Here is a 16829-nt window from a genome sequence, read left to right as displayed (position 1 = left end):
CATGACTGAGCACTTTCACTTTTCACTTTCCTGCATGGGAGAAGGAAATGGCAACCCACTCCAGTGTTCTTGCCTGGAGAATCCCAGGGACGGGGGAGCCTGTTAGGCTGCCGTCTATGGGGTTGCACAGAGTGGGACACGACTGAAGCAACTTAGCAGCAGCAGCAGCAGCAGCAGCAGGTCAAGGCCTGGTGCTGTGCCAAAAAACCATGTGATCTTGAGTGAGTCATTTAATTTCTTGGAGCTTCAGTTTATGCCTGTAAAATGAGGGAATTGGGAAAGTTGATTCTTAAGATTCCTTTTAACTCTGTCTTAAGTAAAGGATCACGTTGCTAAGCCAGCATGTTGTTCATTCACTGTTGTGTCCGACTCTTTGCGACCCCATGGATGGCAGGACACCAGGCTTCCCTGTCCTTTACCACCTCCCGAAGTTTGCTCAAACTTATGTCTGTTGTATCGATGAGATGATGCCATCCAGCCATCTCATCCTCTGTCACCCCCTTCCCCTCCTGCCCTCAGTCTTTCCAGCATCAGGGTCTTTTCCAATGCCAAAGGTGAAGAGAAACAGACACAAATACCACCTATGCCCACCTGCTGTCGAACTCAGGTCCCACCGTCGTAAGCCATCAGAGCCTCTTGCCAGGGTTGCCGGGAGGCTTCCCTTCCCCAGAATCCTCTTCTGCCTTTTTATCTCAGATTTCTCTGCTTTTATTTTGTCTCTTCTTTGACCTCAGCCCCTGAGGCTAAGAAAGGTCCCTGGCAAGATGGGGGGAAGTGGCACTGCCTGACATAAACTTCAGCCTAACCAGGTGGGGGAAGTGGAGGCAATGGAAAAAAAACTGCTTGAAAGGCAGGTTTCCAGCCCTCCTGCAGATGCAAGGTGAAAGGGGAGGAGGGGAAGGACAGCCAGTGACACTGGCAGATAGATCCTTGATTGGGAACAAAAATCAGCAAGATAACATGCAGACAGACTGTCTGCTATGCTGCTGTAAGGTTATCAGCTGCTCCAGCTTTGCTTTGGGGGCCTTGGGAGTTGCCCCACTGCCCCGGGGGGCCTCGGCCTTCCCACACCCAGAGTAGGGTTCAGTGACATGTGAGTCTGATTCTGTGCAGAGGGTGGCAGCCTGTGTCTAGGGTGTGAGCAGGGCTCTCCCCACGGCCCAGCAAACCCCTCACCAAACCATTCACGCTGGCCTGGCTGTGCCCAGGACCCCCAAAAGGCATTTGAGGTATCACACTTGAATGAGCTGCTGAGGAAAGGCCTTGCTGCAAGTGAGATCCGGTGGGAGGGGCTTGGAACACTTTTTTTTTTAAGCAGATTTCTTAGAAAACGCTGAGTTGGCGGCAATTGGAGTGGGTGGGTATTAGCTTCCAGTGGCTGTTGTAACAGTTTATCACAAACTGGTGGCTTGAGTGAGTGAGTGAAGTCGCTCAGCCATGTCCAACTCTTTGCGACCCCATAGGTTTGTCCGTATGTGGGATTTTCCAGGCAAGAATACTGGAGTGGGTTGCCATTTCCTTCTCCAGGAGATCTTCCCGAACCAGGGATTGAACCCAGGTCTCCCGCATTGTAGTCAGACGTTTTACTGTCTGAGCCACCAGGGAAGATCCAAGGGCACTCATATGGTTCTGGGGGTCTGAACTCCAAGATGAATCTTCTGGGGATAAAATCAAGATGTCCCCAGAGCTGGTTCCCTCTGGAGGCCCCTGGGAGGATGTTTCCTTGGCTTTTCTAGCTTCTAGAGGCCATCTGCATTCCTTGAATGGTGACCCCTTCCTCCATCTTTAAAGCCAAGAGAAAAAATTCTAACAAATGATCATTTTTTTAAGTCACTTAAAAAAAAAGCCAGGAGTATAGCATCTTCAAGTCTCTGATTCTGACCCTCTGCTTCTGTTGTCACATTTCCTTTATCTCTGATCCTCCTGCCTCCTTTAATAAGAACCCTAGTGATGGGCTTCCTCGGTGGCTCAGTGGTAAAGAGTCTGCCTGCCAACACAGGAGACACGGGTTCAATGCCTGGTCCAGGAAGTTCCCACATGCTGCGGAGCAACTGAGCCAGTGCACCACAGCTACGGAGCCCCCATGCTGCAACTTCTGAAGCCCTCGCACCTAGGGCCTGCGCTCTACAACAAGAGACGCCACTGCAATGAGAAGTCCGGGCCCCGCAACTAGAGAGCAGTCCCCACTCACCATAACTGGGGGAAAGCACTCATAGCAATGAAGACCCAACACAGCCGAAAAAATTAAAAAAAAAAAAAGAGAGAGAGAGAACCTTTGTGATTAAGTCCCCAGTCCCACCTCTAGCATATCACTCTAGAGTGGGTGGCTTAAACACCAGAAATTCATTTTTTTCACAGTTCTGGGAGCTGGTGTCTGAGATCAAGGTGTCAGCAGGTTTGGTTTTTCCTGACGCTCTCTCCTTGGCGTGCAGATGTCTCCCTCCTCCCTGGGTCCTCACATGGCCTTTCCCCTCTGCACACCATCCAGGTCTCTCCTTGCATCCGGTTTCCTCTTCTTTCAATGACATCAGTCAGATTGGATTAGGCCCATTCTGATGGCCTCGTTTTAACTTAATCACTTCTTTCAAGGCCCTCAAAAACATTCTGAGGCACTAGATTAGGGTTTCAACATATGAATTTGCACTCTCTATCTCAAAATCCTCACTTCATCACACCTGCAAAGTCCTTTTTGTCATGTAAGGCGATGTTCATTTACAGATTCCAGGCATTAGGATGTGGACCTTTTCAACCAGGCCTACCTACCTGTCTACCAACAGGAGCCAATGGACAAGGTGGAGAGGGCCGAGAGACAACTTTGGGAAATTTGTTCCGGATGGTATGTCAGGGAAGCAAGGAGTCAAGGAGGCTTCTGACCCCTGGTCTAGGCTCCTGAGAGTCCACAAAGTCAGACTCAGGGGCTAAGGAGGGCGCAGCTTCATCCTGGAACCTAGGGGCATCCTGAGTTGTAACTGAAGAAGCCTTTACCTCCCAGCCTGTGAGAAGCAGGCTAGGACCTCTCACACCATCCTGGGAACAAGAGAGGACGAGGAGCCTGAGAGACAGGCCCTAGGATCTACGGAGCTGCCAGAAAATGAGAGAACCAGGGCCACAGGTGCCTGAGCCCACGATTAAAGCCAAAATGGTGCCAGCAGCACCTGGAATTTCCCGACCTCCTGCAGCTTCTACCTCTGTTCAACGAGGGGCCATAGGAGACCCTGGAGGGGAAAAAGGTCCCAGGCTGGGCCACTCTAGGCTGTGTGGCCATGGCAGGCTCACAAGGCTATGCTCCAAAGGGGCCACCGTGCTTGGGAGTTAGTGCTCTGCAGTCTCTATCTTGACATTTTTAATGATTTTATCTCTGAACTTAAGTTTTGGAAGTGCAGTCTGATGAGGCAATGGAGCCTATGCTGGGGGTCCCAACACCTCCGATGGGTTCTCACCTGTCCCCACCCAATCACAGTTGTCACCCTCCATTCCCAGCAGGGACTGGGTGCCAGCACAGGTCTGGGTTTGGCTCTGGTTAGGGCACGTGTGCTGTCTGTAGCAAATTGTGGGGCAGAACTCTGCGTGCCTGTGGGGATCTGCCCAGAGTATTTCCTTGTCTGAGTGATCTGGACATTAAATAACAAATGAAGAACCACCATGACAGACTGAGAGGCTGTGGAGAAGAAGAAAAAAGCTTTGCTTTTGCTTTTTGAACAAGAATCTCCGCTCTTTCATTTTGTACCAGCCATTGCAAATTATAGTCCCCTAACCTGTGGTTATCTTGGGAGACCCCTCCTATGTCCTCTCTTATTAGTTCCTTAGGAGCTCTTTTCCCCGTGGAGACAGCATTCCAACGTGCATCCTCTCCGGGTCCTTCTGCCCAGCCCTTCCCCAGGGTGAGGTGCGGGTGAGGAAGCCACATAAAAGTGCTATAAACAACAGATGCCACACGTGGTTTATTGAGGTTCAAACCCCAGCCCCTCCCACTATAGGCCTCCTGTTGGCCATAACACTAGGGTCCCAGCAGTGTTTCCTACCGAGGATGGCCAGGTCCCAGGGCTTACGAAACCTTCCATAGTGGACTCTAGCTGTTGGGGGAAACCCCCTCTTCTGAAGAGGAAGGGTCTGTGATTGAAGGAGCAGATGCTGCTCTCTGATTAGCTGACAGTATGACCATCCCATTATGGAAGGCACTGCTCACCTACTACTGCCCTGGGTCTGGTATGTGGGGTGTCTGCCCTGGCACCATCGCTGGGCCCCTGAGAGTTATGGTAAGGACTAATAAATTAGTCAGCAATGGGAGGTGGTGCACAGGCATCTCTGTCACCCAGGAAGCGCTCAAGAGGCCAAGGCTCTCGCCAGGGGGCAGGGGCCTGTTCCCAACCCCCGCCCCATACTCTGCCATGGGCCTCAGAAGTTGTTATCGATGTTCCAGACGTCCCCGCTCAGCGCGTTGGCTGCCCCCTGCAGCGTCCAGGTAAGCAGGGCCAGCTGGCGCCGGAAGCGGCTCTCCTGGAAGCCCAGGCCCCTTGCCACCTGGGAGGAGGTGGCCCCGGCGCCGCCGGCGCGCAGCAGCCGCACGTGGTCCAGAAGCGCGTGGAGCGTGTGGTCTCCGCGACCCAGGAAGATGTGACGGAACGGGGAGTCGGCCGGCGACACGTACTGGGACAGGAAGTAGAACTCCACCTGCGCCGAGAAGGGGACCAGGTCGAAGTCCGAACCGTAGTTTCAGACCCACCTTGGGACCTCTTGCGCGCTGAGTCAATACTGTTGAGCAGCCTCTTAGCAGCAGCCTCTTTAAGGCCCACCTCCTTTTAGCTAACCAATCAGGAAAGGCATGCATATGACGTCACCAGTAGTCAGGTAGGATGCGCCCTCTCACCGTGTTTCGGATTGTATCCCTTTCTCCCTTGAGCCACCAGCCCTGCATCCAGGACTCCCAGTCTTCCTTCCTCTCCCATTCACTTCCCTGCTCAAAGCCTCAAAGAACCGTCTATCGTCCTGACCTCTCCACACCCCGGTCATTCCTGCACCCCTCTGTGAATGTCCACAGCCCAGAATCAAAAGGCCAAGGGGACAGGCCGGGCCTTAGGAACTGCTTGACCCTGCGTCCTCACCCTCTTGACTCATATGTTGTTCAATCTTCCTGAGACGGCCTCGTTCCTAGCCCAGTTCTCCCACCTTTCTGCCAGCGGCTCCGATTCCTTCTCCTCCCACCTTTGGCCAGGTCCAAGTTTTGACCTCCACCTTCCTGCTCTTCTCATGACCTATAATACAGTGGTTTTCACCCCTGGCTGCACATTAGAATCACTTGAGGAAGGTTTTAGGGTTTTGTTATTGTTGTTTTTTGAGGGGTGGCATCCAGGGATCTTAGGTCCCTGAGCAGGGATCAAACCTGTGCCCCTTGCATTGGGAGCACAGAGTCCTAACCACTGTGCTGCCAAGGAAGCCTCCAGCCTGTCCATTTTTCCTTCCAAATGTCTCACTTCAGGTGGTATTTGCCACCCCCACCCAAAGCTCAGCTGCTACTAACTTCGTTCCTTGTTCAAGCCATGACAATCTGGTCAAAACCTTCCTAAAATTCCACTTTGTTCACATCACCTGCCTGCTTAAAAATCTCCTAGATTTCCTTGATGCCCCAGACCCCTCAAACCCAAACCCCAAAGTTGATCTCTAACCCACTCCCCTCCTCTCCTTCACAGGGCTTCTGTTCTGGCTCTGCTGGTCCACGCCCCGCCCCCAAGGGAAGCCAGACCTGTTTTACTGCCATGCCCTCATTCTTGGTCTCTCCACCCTGGAACATCCTCTTTTGGCACCAACCCAAGTTCTGTCTGTTCTTCAAGACCTATATTATAGTCTAAAGCAGGGGTCAGCAAACTTTTTTTCCTTCTTGCAAAAAGCCAGACAGTAACTATTTTAGGCTTTGCAGGCCATACTGTTTCTGTTGCAGCTACTCAACTTTGCTGCTGTAGCACACAAGCAACCACACACAATAGGAAAACCAGTGAGCATGGCTGTGTTGCAATAAAACTTCATTTACAAAAACAGGTGGCAGACCAAATTTGGCCTGCTGGCTGTAGTTTACCAACCCCTGTTTAGAGCCACGAAGTTCTCTGGGTCTGGCTCAGCCCTGTTTTGGGTTCTGAAGCCCTACCTCTTTCCCCCAGCCTTTTTTAGCCCTACATCTTTTACTCTCCAGCTCTGAGTGTGAATTGTTTCTTATGGCCTAATCGTGTCCAGATGGCCTTTATCTCTTGAGGGGCACATGGCAACTTCAGGGGGAGGAGGTGTCTTTTTGTGTCTCTAGAGCCTGGCACAGTAGGGGTTAGAGCAAGATCTGTGAATGAGAATAAACCAAGTCCAATCCAAGAGAAAGGAGCCAGGACAAAAGAGCAAGAGGGGTGGGTTTGTGAACAGAAAGACAGTATGACAGAAAAAGGAAGGGGCGGGGGGGAGAAAAAGAACAAGACCTTGCAAAGGCCAGACACAGCATCCCCATATCGCGCATGCATGCATGTTCCCTGTTCACCCCACACTCACTGAGGATGGGCCTGCTTAGCATTTTGCTCTAGAGCCTTTTCCCCACAGCCCCTATGCACTCAATTCTAGAGGTCAAAGGGTTGCAGAGTTGAGTTCTTGGGGTAAGGAAATGGAAGAGGAGGGGTTGCAACTGGAGATGGGGTGCAGGTTGCAAAGTATTCAAAGCAAGAGGGATTGGCAAGGGAATAATAATAATCTTGTATAACTTTCACATGACATCTTCTCCAGGCAGCCTTTCTGGGGCTCATCCATCTCACCAGAAGGAAGAGGAGTCTCTATGCTCTGAATTTCTCAAGCTTTTTGCACCTCCCGAGCCATAATCCTGCACCTCTTAGACTGTGGACCACCGTGGACATGCTTGTGGGGAGGAGGTGGGTCGGCAGTGGGGAACCGGAGGAGGCGCGGTTTGTCTTAGTTCTGCAATTGCGGTAGCCAGGCAACTGTAGCCAAGGGGCTGGCGCGCCGTGTCTCATCACTTTGCCGGCCCGTCTCAGCGGTGGCTCCAGCCTGGCGGGCCTGTGAGCAAAGGCCTGAGCGTCTAGGATTAGCAGCGCCTGGACAACAGAGACCCGTGAAAGCGAAGCGAGGGGAGGAGGGCAGCCGCAGGCGCCAGGTCCGGAGGTGGGACCCCGGGCCGCCGGAAGAGGGCGGGGCGGCGCGGATGGCGGCGAACGGGCTGGGCGGGGCCTCACCCGCATGATGCGCACGTTGTACATGCGCATCAGCCTCTCGTCGCTTTCCTCCGAGCTGTAGATCTCCTTCCGCAGCTTTTCGGCCGCCCGGATGTAGTCCCCCCGCGCCGAGTACACCCACTGGAGGGTCAGCCCGCGGGCCTGAGGGCAGAGGCACGGGCTGGGATCGGCAGCGGGGACCAGGACCCCGGCCTAGGGTGGGGGGGTGGGGGTCCAGGTGCTGGGGGGAGGGGCTGGGGCCCTGGGCTGGCAGGGGTTGGAGGTATAAGGGGACAGAATGCTGGGAGCAGAAGGAAGGGAGAGAAGCCTTGTGCGGCCGGGCGGGTGCCAGCGGGGTCCTAGGGGCTTAGTGACTGGGGCGGGTGTAAAGGGGCCAGGTTGGCAGAGGGGCCCTAGACCAAGGGGAAGATGAGGCAGATCTCCCTGGCACATGTGGCACTTTCACGGGATGTGGCGCGTCGCTCCCCACACCCCACCGGAAACCTGGAGCCGGGTTGGCATCTCGAACCTTGAGGTCCCCAGAGAACTCGTTGAGGCTGCCGATGTGCCTGAGGACCACGTCCCCGTAGCGGCCGAAGTCGAGGGGCAGCAGGTGATCGTGGCTGAGCCGGATGAGGAGCTGCCCGGCGAGCTGGGCCACGGCCTGGGCCACGGCGGGCAGGCGGCCCCGCAGTACCCTGTGCAGGTTCTCATAGGTGTCATCCTTTGTGTGCAGGAACGGGTATGCCGGGCCGTCCTGCCGGGACAGGGCGGGGAGGGGGTGCTGGCCGCGGGCACTGTGCGCGCAGGCCCAGGGGCTACCGCTCTGGGACAGGGCCCGGAAGTCTCACCTCCAGGAAGGAGAACTCGACGGCAGGAACCCCCGCAAAGGCCGTGAAGGAATAGGCGCTGCTGTCCATGGGCAGTGGCCGGATCCTGGGGAGGGGCAGGAGGGAGTGTGGTGTGGCTTCAGGGTGGCCCACGTGTTCCCCACCGCCCCCCCGCCACACACAGCTCTCTTCCCTGCTCGCCCCCACTTACACCTCGGCTTCCCAGCTGTGGTTGGTGACCACCACCTGCTCGTAGAGGGTCTGCCCACTGCGGTTGGGAGAGTCCACCTGAGGGCAAGGTTGGAGGGGCACTGGTCAGGCTCTAGCGGCCAGCAGCTTCCCTTCATCCCCTGCTCCTGGCCCGGCTCTTGCCTGCTTCAGAATGTTCTCAATGAGGCTGATGAGAAGGGGGCTGGTCTTGGCGTGAAACTTGTCATCCCCTGTGGAGAGGGAGGGATGCCAGGCCTCAGGCTTGGCACCCAGAGGCAGGGTGCACCTGATGGGAGCCAGGTCGTGGCACTGCTCCCCGCTCACCCAGCACTGCGTTGTCCAGGCTCACATAGACCACGGCTTTAAGGTGCAGCACGCTGAGGTAGCCCTGTGGGTGAGGGGTGTGGAATGTGAATTCCCTCCTCTTGTCCCCTCCCCACCTCTCCCCATCACCGACTCCCTGCCCAGGACCCCAGGTTACCTCCAGCCACTCCATGGAGCCTACACTCCCGAAGTCACCACCATCCCAGCTGATGAAGAGAAGACTTCGGCGGGGCTGGAAACCTTGGGGCAGTGAGGGGGGTGGGCAGTGGGAGGGGAGGGGGAGGATGGGCTTGGCTGAGGGGGCCAAGCAAAGACCCCCACCTCTTTGTCTTCCTCTGTCCTGGTCCCCTGGGATCTCTCCTTCTCTCCCACCAAGCCCCCATCCCAGCCCATCTAACCTGGGTCTGCCCTGACGCAGCTGTATCAGTGATGGAGATTGCTTGCATAAGTCATCTCCAGGTTAGTCTTCACTAAGGACTATTAGTACTTTCATGTTTAAGTGAAGAGATGAAGGTGAAGTGACTTGGCTGTGGCCAAGCAGCCAGGACATGGAGGAAGCCAGGTTTGGAGCCCAGGTCTCAGTGGCCACCCTCCAGCCTGTGCCCCTAACTGCCTCTCTGCCCCACAGCCCCAGCTGCCCGGCCCAAGCCCAGAGGTCCTGACCTTACCATTGCTCACCATGGAGGAAAAGGTCCGCACCAGCTCCAGCAGTATGGCGGTCCCCACAGCGGACTTGGCCGCTCCTGGGCCCCACGCATCTCTCTGGGCCCCGATGACCACATACTGATCTGGGGGAGGGGTGTTGGGGCCCACCTGTTATGTGGGCAGAACCCAGAGACTTCTCCTTCAACCTTGGAAGGGTCCCTTTCTTGAGGACCCTCACATCTCCACAGCCCCAGCCTGCAATCCTGGCTGTCCCTAAAGAGTGCCTCTCCTCCCCTTGGCCCTTCCCGGATGGTCTGCTCCTTCATTGAGGTGCCTGGGGTCATTCTGGACTCCATTATCTCCCTGATCAGCATGTCCATCTGTCCCTCACCGAGTCCTGCTGCTGCTAAGTCGCTTCAGTCGTGTCCAACTCTGTGTGACCCCATAGATGGCAGCCCACCATGCTCCCCCGTCCCTGGGATTCTCCAGGCAAGAACACTGGAGTGGGTTGCCATTTCCTTCTCCAGTGCATGAAAGTGAAAAGTGAAAGTGAAGTCGCTCAGCCGTGTCTGACCCTCAGCGACCCCATGGACTGCAGTCGAACAGGCTCCTCCGTCCATGGAATTTGCCTGGCAAGAGTACTGGAGTGTGGTGCCATTGCCTTCTCCTGATGAGTCTTCCCCTTTTAAATCTCTCTCTGACCCTTCCCACTCACACTCCCACCACCAGCATCCTCACTGGAGCCTCATCACAGGCCTCCATGTGCCGCTCCTCCAGCGCTTCTAGGTACCACACTCCTCAGCTCAAGAACTCTGGTTCCTCACTGTTATCCACATCAGGTTATGTTTGAAAGGCTCATCTGTTGTAGTCTGACCTCCCTTTCATGCTCTAACATCATCCAACTTAGGCTTGTTCACCTCTGGCGCTAGGGAACTCACTACTGTGCAGAACTGCCTGTTCTATCTCTAGACAGCTTTGACCATGAGGTCTCACTGCCACCCACCCCCACTCAGTCCCAGCCCGGGCCCAACTTGCCAGCCTCTCCCCCCCCTCCCCGGCAGGGTGTGTGTGATGCTGGGCAAGCAAGCACACCTGGCTCAGAGCGGCCCTCGATGCAGCCAAAGATGTTACTGATGGGCGTGGAGGCCCTGTGGTTGTTGACCCCCAAGTGCAGGCCTGGCCCAGGGCCCAGGCGATAAGGGGAGACTGGTAGGTGCCCCTGCCATTCCTGGGGGGCCACAGGGCCTTCAAGCTTCCTGGAAAGGGGTGGGACAGAAGGAATTAATGGCAGAGAGGCCCAGGCTATAGACGAGTGCAAAGCCCCCCTCTTGACTCCTTCTCTCCCTCCCACCCTCTGGCTCCAGCTCTCTGCATCTGCGCCCTGGCTGAGGGGCCAGGGCTGCCTTGGACAGTTGTGCAGCTTGTATCCTGCTCAAGGGTGCCCAGCAGAGGGTGTTATATGACCTGGAGTTCCACTCACAAAAGGGTGGCCCCTGGCAGCAGGCTGTGCCCACCCAGAAGAGCTGTCTTGTTCTAGCTCACCCAAGACACCTTATGAGTTAGCTGCAGCCTACCTTCCCTGCCTCCTCCCCTCCTGGTTCCCACATGGTCCTCACCTCAGAAGGAGGGAGGCAATGTCCGCACTGATGGGCTGGGCTGGGATGCTTGGGAGACCCGAGGATTGGACTGGAGGGAACTGGGTCTGATTGAAGGAAGGGAAGCCAGGCGTATAGGGGTCCCCCGTCCCCAGGTGCACCTGTTGGGAGAGGGGTGCCCAAACTGAAACTGGGAGCCAAGCTCCCAGAACAGCATGCCAGCCTCATCGTAGGCAGGGCGCTACAGCCCAGGGACCCCAGGAAGGCACTACAGCTCCCCCAAGACTCACTTGTCCATACACAGCCCGGTGACTGGACAGGCTGAGCTTGTGCGGGCCCTGGGAGAAGTCTGCCGGGTCCGGATATATGAGCACTCCTTGGGCCCCAAAGTCCTGGGCACTGGCCACCTGGGGAAGGCACGTGACTAAAGGACCCCTTCTCCCAGAAAAAGCAGATTTAGAAGGGAAGAAAATGCAAATAAAAGTGGAATGGCAGGGCCTCTGATCTGTAGCTGTGGGCACCCACAAGCCCCATATTTCCTCCTGTTTCTGTTCTCCACCCCAACCTCCTGATTCTGTTCCCACCGAGTTTCTCACAGCCCATTTGGTTCTCCCTTTTCTCCCTCTGACAGCCTCCTGGACGCTTCCCACTTGCCACCATTCGATGCTCGGGCTCCCCAGCGGGCACCCTCCCTGTTCCACTGCCCCAGGTTCCGTCCTCCGGGAACCCTCACCTTCTGGGCAAAGTTGATCACTCCCAAGCGCACCAGCAGGAGGCGCCCCGCCGGCTCCACACCCCGAGCCCGCAGGTCCTGCAGGTCCTCCGGCCGCCCGTAGTGGGCGTACACCAGCTTCCCCTGGGGAGAGGAGGATGGGGAGGCCGTGAGGCGCGTCCAGGGAGAGGACAGGCCGCCCCATCCTGGGGACCGGGCAGGCTCACCGTGGCGTTACCCGTGGCGCTGTAGGGGCAGTAGACGTCGGGGTCCTCCAGTGGCAGCTGCTCCTCGTGCTTCCCGGAGGCATCAACCCAGTGCAGGGTGTTAGGGCGAGCCCTGAGGAGTCGCGGTGGTGAGCGCCCCACCGTCAGCGCCCCCCAACCCCGCCACGCCGCCCCCCGCCAGCACTCACGGATCTGGGAACTGCAGCCCCACGTAGTGCGTGTCCATCCACACGTGGTCTAGCCTCTGGCGCAAGAGCTCAGCGCGAATGTCCTGAGCCAGGGCTGCCATTCCGGCCGACCCGGCTACCCTTTCCCGAAGACTGGTCTGCCTGTGCAGGGAGAATGGGGATTGAGGTGCGGGAGGAGGCAGGGGCTGGGACATCTGAGTGCCTGGAGGAGAGGCTGGAGCAGGGGAAGATGCCAGAGGTGTAGGGTGGCCCCAGCCCTGGTAGTGAAGGGCTCTTAAATCTCTCCTGCCTTGACTCCCAGGGTCTCCAGGACTTCCTGCTGCTTACGCCTCAGCTTCTGATGGTCAGGGGTCCTCTCCACCATCCCTGAGGCTCTCCCTGGGGCAGGCCAAATGACCCACACCACCAACCTATCTACTGTCCCCTCGACATGTACATGCGCTGGTCTGCGCTTTGCCCCTGGCTTGAAAACACTTTTCTTCCAAAGACCTCTCCAGGCAGAGGTGAGGGGCCTGCACCCCTCTCCTCCTCCAGCTGGGCCTCGCGGGGACACCTTCTACCACGGTTGCCGGTGGAAGCTGGGGTCACTTGTCTTGGAGACCTCCCCCTGTCTTCTTCCACAGTCACCACTTAGCTAGCCAGCCTGCCATCACCTGAATGCTCCCTGATCGTCCATCTCACCTGTGCCAGGGCCACCTCCACCCCCCACATCCTACCTGAGCTCTCTAAACCAGCGCCACTTGTGCTTTTTCCCTGGCAAACAAAGTCCTCCCTCCTCAGCATCAGACTGAGTGCCCCTTCTGCCTTTTGCCTTGGCAGAAACCTGGCTGTCCCCTGGGGAGCTACATCTCCCGTGGGACACTTGAAGAAGGCAGCTCAGGCTTTCACACCACCAGAGCCCAGAGAGGACGCATGCTCCTGGCTCCACTGCGCACATTTCTGGCCATTTCTCCACAGGTGAATCTCTCTTCCTTCGAAGCCCGTGCCATCCAGTAACCCCATCCCTTGTCCCTCCTCACCACGGCTCTTATCTTCTAGCCAGTTGGTCACTTATCCACTGTCAGTGAGGACTCTGGCATGTGGCCAGCCACTTCCCCGGCCACATCCTGAGTCTTGTCCCCAGAAGCCCATCTTTGGAATATTGATCTGATTTACTGAACACCTACTAAGTGCCGGGCAAAGCGGTCAGTGCTGGAGACTCCAGGATAAATAGGACACAGAATCTCGCTCTTTGACCGGAGCTTTTCAGTTTGAAACTCACTCCCTTAGCGTCATCATACCTGTTCTTCAGCCCCATCGGGTACTCCACGCTGTCTGATTTCTCCATATCTATCAGTTCTTCCCCGGCTTCCCTCCTTCCCCATCCAGCCTAGAGGCATACATCACCTATTGCCTGCTCCCTCTCACTGCCTTCCTCTTGCCTCCCTGCCCTTTGATGGCATCCACAGTGCCACACCCCACCCTCGACCTGTCAAACCATCCACTTACTCAGGCTGTACCCAGACTACCAAGTGTTGCTCAAGAAAAAAAAAGTCCATACATGTTGCTGATGCCATAGATTTAAGATCTTCAAGCAAAATGGATTCAGCAATGTATCAACAAATAATGATACACCTCGATCAAGTTTATGTTGATCTCATGAAGACAAAGAAAATCTATTAATACAAATGACTACACAAACATTAGAGAAGAAAACTCATGTGATCACTGCAATACATTCTGGAAAAATGTTTGAAAAAATGTTTGATTCTTGTTCCTCTTTTCTGATCATTAAAAAAAAAAGTCTCAGTAAGCTAGGAATAGGATACTTCCTTAATTCACTTTTAAAAAGCTGACTGAGGGGATTCCCTGGTGGTCCAGTGGTTGAGACTCTGCTTTCACTGCTGAGGGCCCGGGTTCAACCCCTCAGTTCCTCTTAGTCAGGGAACTAAGAGCCCTTAAGCCAGTGCGCCATGGACACAGTGACAAAGTATTAGAAAAACATTCTCATGAAAGTTAGGAAATAGGCAAGGGTGTGTATTATCATCGTTACCTAAATTCATATCTTCTCCAATGCAGTAAGAAATGAAAAAGACCTAAAAGATATAATCCTTTTGAAAAGAAGCTACCCATCTCTCACTAAATATAGATTACATGATCTTCAACTTGGAAAACCCAGGAGAATCCACTAAAAAAATGATTCCTGACGTCTTCCCTGGACCTACCAGGCGGCAGCTCCTTCCCAGTACGAAAAGTTGACCTCAGCAGGACAAGAGGAACACCAGCCTGCTCGTGCTGGGATGGCATCCCCCCTAGACTGAGAGACAGTCTCTACCCACAAATGCATTTGGTTCTTTTTCTGGTTCCCTACACCCCTATTTCTCTGAGCCCCCCAGAGCTCCCCACTGCCACAGGTCAAAACCTAAGCTCCTCAGTGTGGTGTTCAAGATTTTCCTGGGTCTGTCCCACATCATAGGTGGAGGCTGGACCCACCTGTACTTATTCAGTCAGCTCCCTTGGCTCCTAAATATGCCCTCTCCAGTCTCATTTCTGGAAGTCCCCCCAACCCCCCAATGCCTGCCATCCTTCCCAGGACCACTGAACAGGGAGGTCGGCGGCAGGTGGAATGACTCAAGGTCCTGGGTGAGGAGGACTCGAGATGAGCAGATGATGGTTTTTGAGGGCCAGAACGGGACAAGCTGATCCTTACCTGATAGTGTCTTCCAGACGCCCCTCCCCCAGGAACCGCAGGAACATGGCCTGGAGGTCACTCCAGTACAACGTGCCCTGGTGAGAGTCTGGGCTCAGCTCATCATTTACGTCCTCGCTGACCACCATGACGTCATCCCCGCATGCCTGGCATGACCCCCGGAAGGCCACATAGCCCAGGAGGAAGGCTGGTGGGTGGCAAGATGGAGATTCTCCTTGTGCCTTTCCCTGGACCCCAGACATCCCCCCAAGCCCAGACCCTCCAGTGGGAGTGGGGGTGACTCTCACCCCCAGTGAAGATCAGGAGGGCTGTCAGGACCAGGTAGGGGGCTGCTCTTCGTCCTGCTGCTGCCCAGAGTCCAGGGTTTTGCCGAGCTGGTCGAGAGCCCAGGGGCTCAGGGCCTCTCAGCTCCATGGGAAAGAAGTGGGCCGGCGGTTCAGCCCCCTCCTCCCCGTCTTCCTCTTCTTCCTCCAGGCGTCCCTGCTGGCTGCCCTCCACACGCTTGTAGATAGTCTGAGAGGGTCCTGGGGACAACCTTTGCTGTGGGGGGCGTGGTGTGCATGAGATTGAGATTGGGGAAGGGGAGGAATCTGGCAATCATAGTGACTTTGGGCTGCCATGAGCACAAGGCAGGGGAGAGGGTCCTGAGAGGCAGGCTGGAGGGGAGAGTCAGAGATGGGAACGGGAGGAGTTGGGGAAGGGGCTGGAGGACCTGGAGAGAAGGCCTAAGGGTCCCCCAACCGCGCCCGATCTTACCGCTCTTCGGAGTAGACCCCCAAGCCGCTCCATGCTCGTGCCCCCTCCTGAGCCCTGCAGGCTGTCCCCCACCCCAGTGATAAACCGTTTGTGGGAGCCCCAAGAGGCCCCTTATCGGTCCTAGCAGGCAGCTGGCCCAGGCCCTTCTTCACCTCCCCCCCTCGCAGAGTGGGGGCACAGTTCTGGCTTCAGTCCAGCCTTCCAGACATGGCCCCCCAGCCCAGGCTAAATGATGGACGTGGGGCTCTGCCCTCCCCTGCCAATCCTTCCACAGTTCCACTCCTGCCCCTTTCTTGCAAAACAATCAATTTTTTGACCTTGGGGCAGACTTTGGCCTTTAGTTCCCATCAGGGCTGGGGGAGGGAGGCTGATGGCCAGGGAGGGTGGAGATATGGATGACCCCTCCCCCTCCTGCTCCTTCCCCTCCCAGTGTCCTAGGGGACTCTCCTAAGCTCCTTACCAGGAACACCTCTGCCCCTTCCTCACTGGCCTCACAGGCTCCCCAATACCCACGCCCTGAACACATTAGCTGCTCTCTCTGTTTGGACTCAGGGGATCCCCAGCTGAAGGGGCTACAGAAGTGTGACCTGGGGTTTGGTCTGTCCCATTGTCTGTCTGAAAGGGGGGCCTAGGCTCCTGTCAGCTGCTGGGGAGGGGGGTGCATGGGGAGGAGCACATGGTCAGGCAGGACCAGAGAGTGTTCCAGGATGGGGGTCCTGCCTGGAGTCGGGGATCGATGCCCCATCGGGCATCGGTGGAGAGAGTCCTGACCGAGACGTGGGCAGGGCTGGGTGACGTTGGACAACTCATGGTCCTCCGTGGGCACCCGCGCCTCTTTGGTGTCCAAAGGACTTGGACCACACGTGTTTACATCATTTTAGGGCCTGGGGGCCTCAGAACACACATCAGACACAAACTGCTAAATTTTACCTACAATTCCAGGCCGAGAGCGCAGGTCCCCAAGCCCCGCGGAGGAAGCCAGCACAGCGAGTTCTGGAATACCAGCGGCGTCCGGGTCTCCCGGGGAACCTCGGTTCCTATCCAAGCTGGGAGGGAAGTTCTGAGCTGCTGCTGGGGTGAACCAGTGCCCCAGTCCCTGCCCCACACTTGTCACCACCTAGCGCCCCGGGAAAAGACAGCGCTGACCAGCTCACCTGAGCTGTCGGTCCAGGGGAGCTTAAGCGCGGCCTTGCCGCGGGCCAGAGGCCCCGCCCGCGGGGCCCACCTCCGGCCCCGCCCCGCCCCGCCCCCGGGGCTGTCTCCCGGCTCCGTCACGCCCTGGCTGCCACCTCCCCCAACTCGGCTTCCCTCTGCGGCCTTATTGAGCGTCTCTAACCGGTAGTCGCTTGGTGATCTTCCCTGGATTGCGGCCCCTCTGCAACCCGAAGCATCCGGGATCCCGCGGCTCTGCACTCGCCCGCAGACTTTGCCCCGGTGTCCACCGTGTAATTCCGAAT

The 16829-nt window shown here is 56.4% G+C and overlaps 1 protein-coding gene across 8 annotated transcripts; it reads right to left on the bottom strand.

The window, feature by feature from the left end:
* On the bottom strand, positions 3916-16807 carry TFR2 (transferrin receptor 2). Of its 8 annotated transcripts, XM_018040349.1 has the most exons (21): positions 16709-16807; positions 16307-16418; positions 15373-15433; positions 14904-15156; positions 14617-14803; positions 11928-12068; positions 11740-11851; positions 11534-11656; positions 11091-11207; positions 10822-10961; positions 10298-10461; positions 9229-9348; positions 8718-8800; positions 8561-8624; positions 8399-8466; positions 8238-8314; positions 8048-8132; positions 7726-7953; positions 7218-7358; positions 6783-7079; positions 4586-4671 (listed from the first exon to the last, which is right to left on the bottom strand). In XM_018040349.1, the coding sequence occupies exons 1-20, from the start codon at positions 16761-16763 to the stop codon at positions 6801-6803; spliced, it is 2610 nt and encodes an 869-aa protein (XP_017895838.1). In that variant the 5' UTR covers positions 16764-16807; the 3' UTR covers positions 4586-4671; positions 6783-6800. The 8 variants fall into 8 exon arrangements, with proteins under 8 accessions (XP_017895839.1, XP_017895838.1, XP_017895843.1 ...); XM_018040350.1 differs by lacking the exon at positions 6783-7079 and having other exon boundaries at positions 3916-4671; positions 16709-16805; XM_018040354.1 differs by lacking the exons at positions 4586-4671; positions 16709-16807 and adding an exon at positions 16527-16562 and having other exon boundaries at positions 5346-7079; positions 16303-16418.

The sequence above is a fragment of the Capra hircus genome, chromosome 25 (assembly GCF_001704415.2).
Source record: "Capra hircus breed San Clemente chromosome 25, ASM170441v1, whole genome shotgun sequence".
Lineage (NCBI taxonomy): Eukaryota > Metazoa > Chordata > Mammalia > Artiodactyla > Bovidae > Capra > Capra hircus.
Note: the sequence above shows the minus strand (reverse complement) of the source record. Positions and strands in the feature narration are given on the sequence as shown.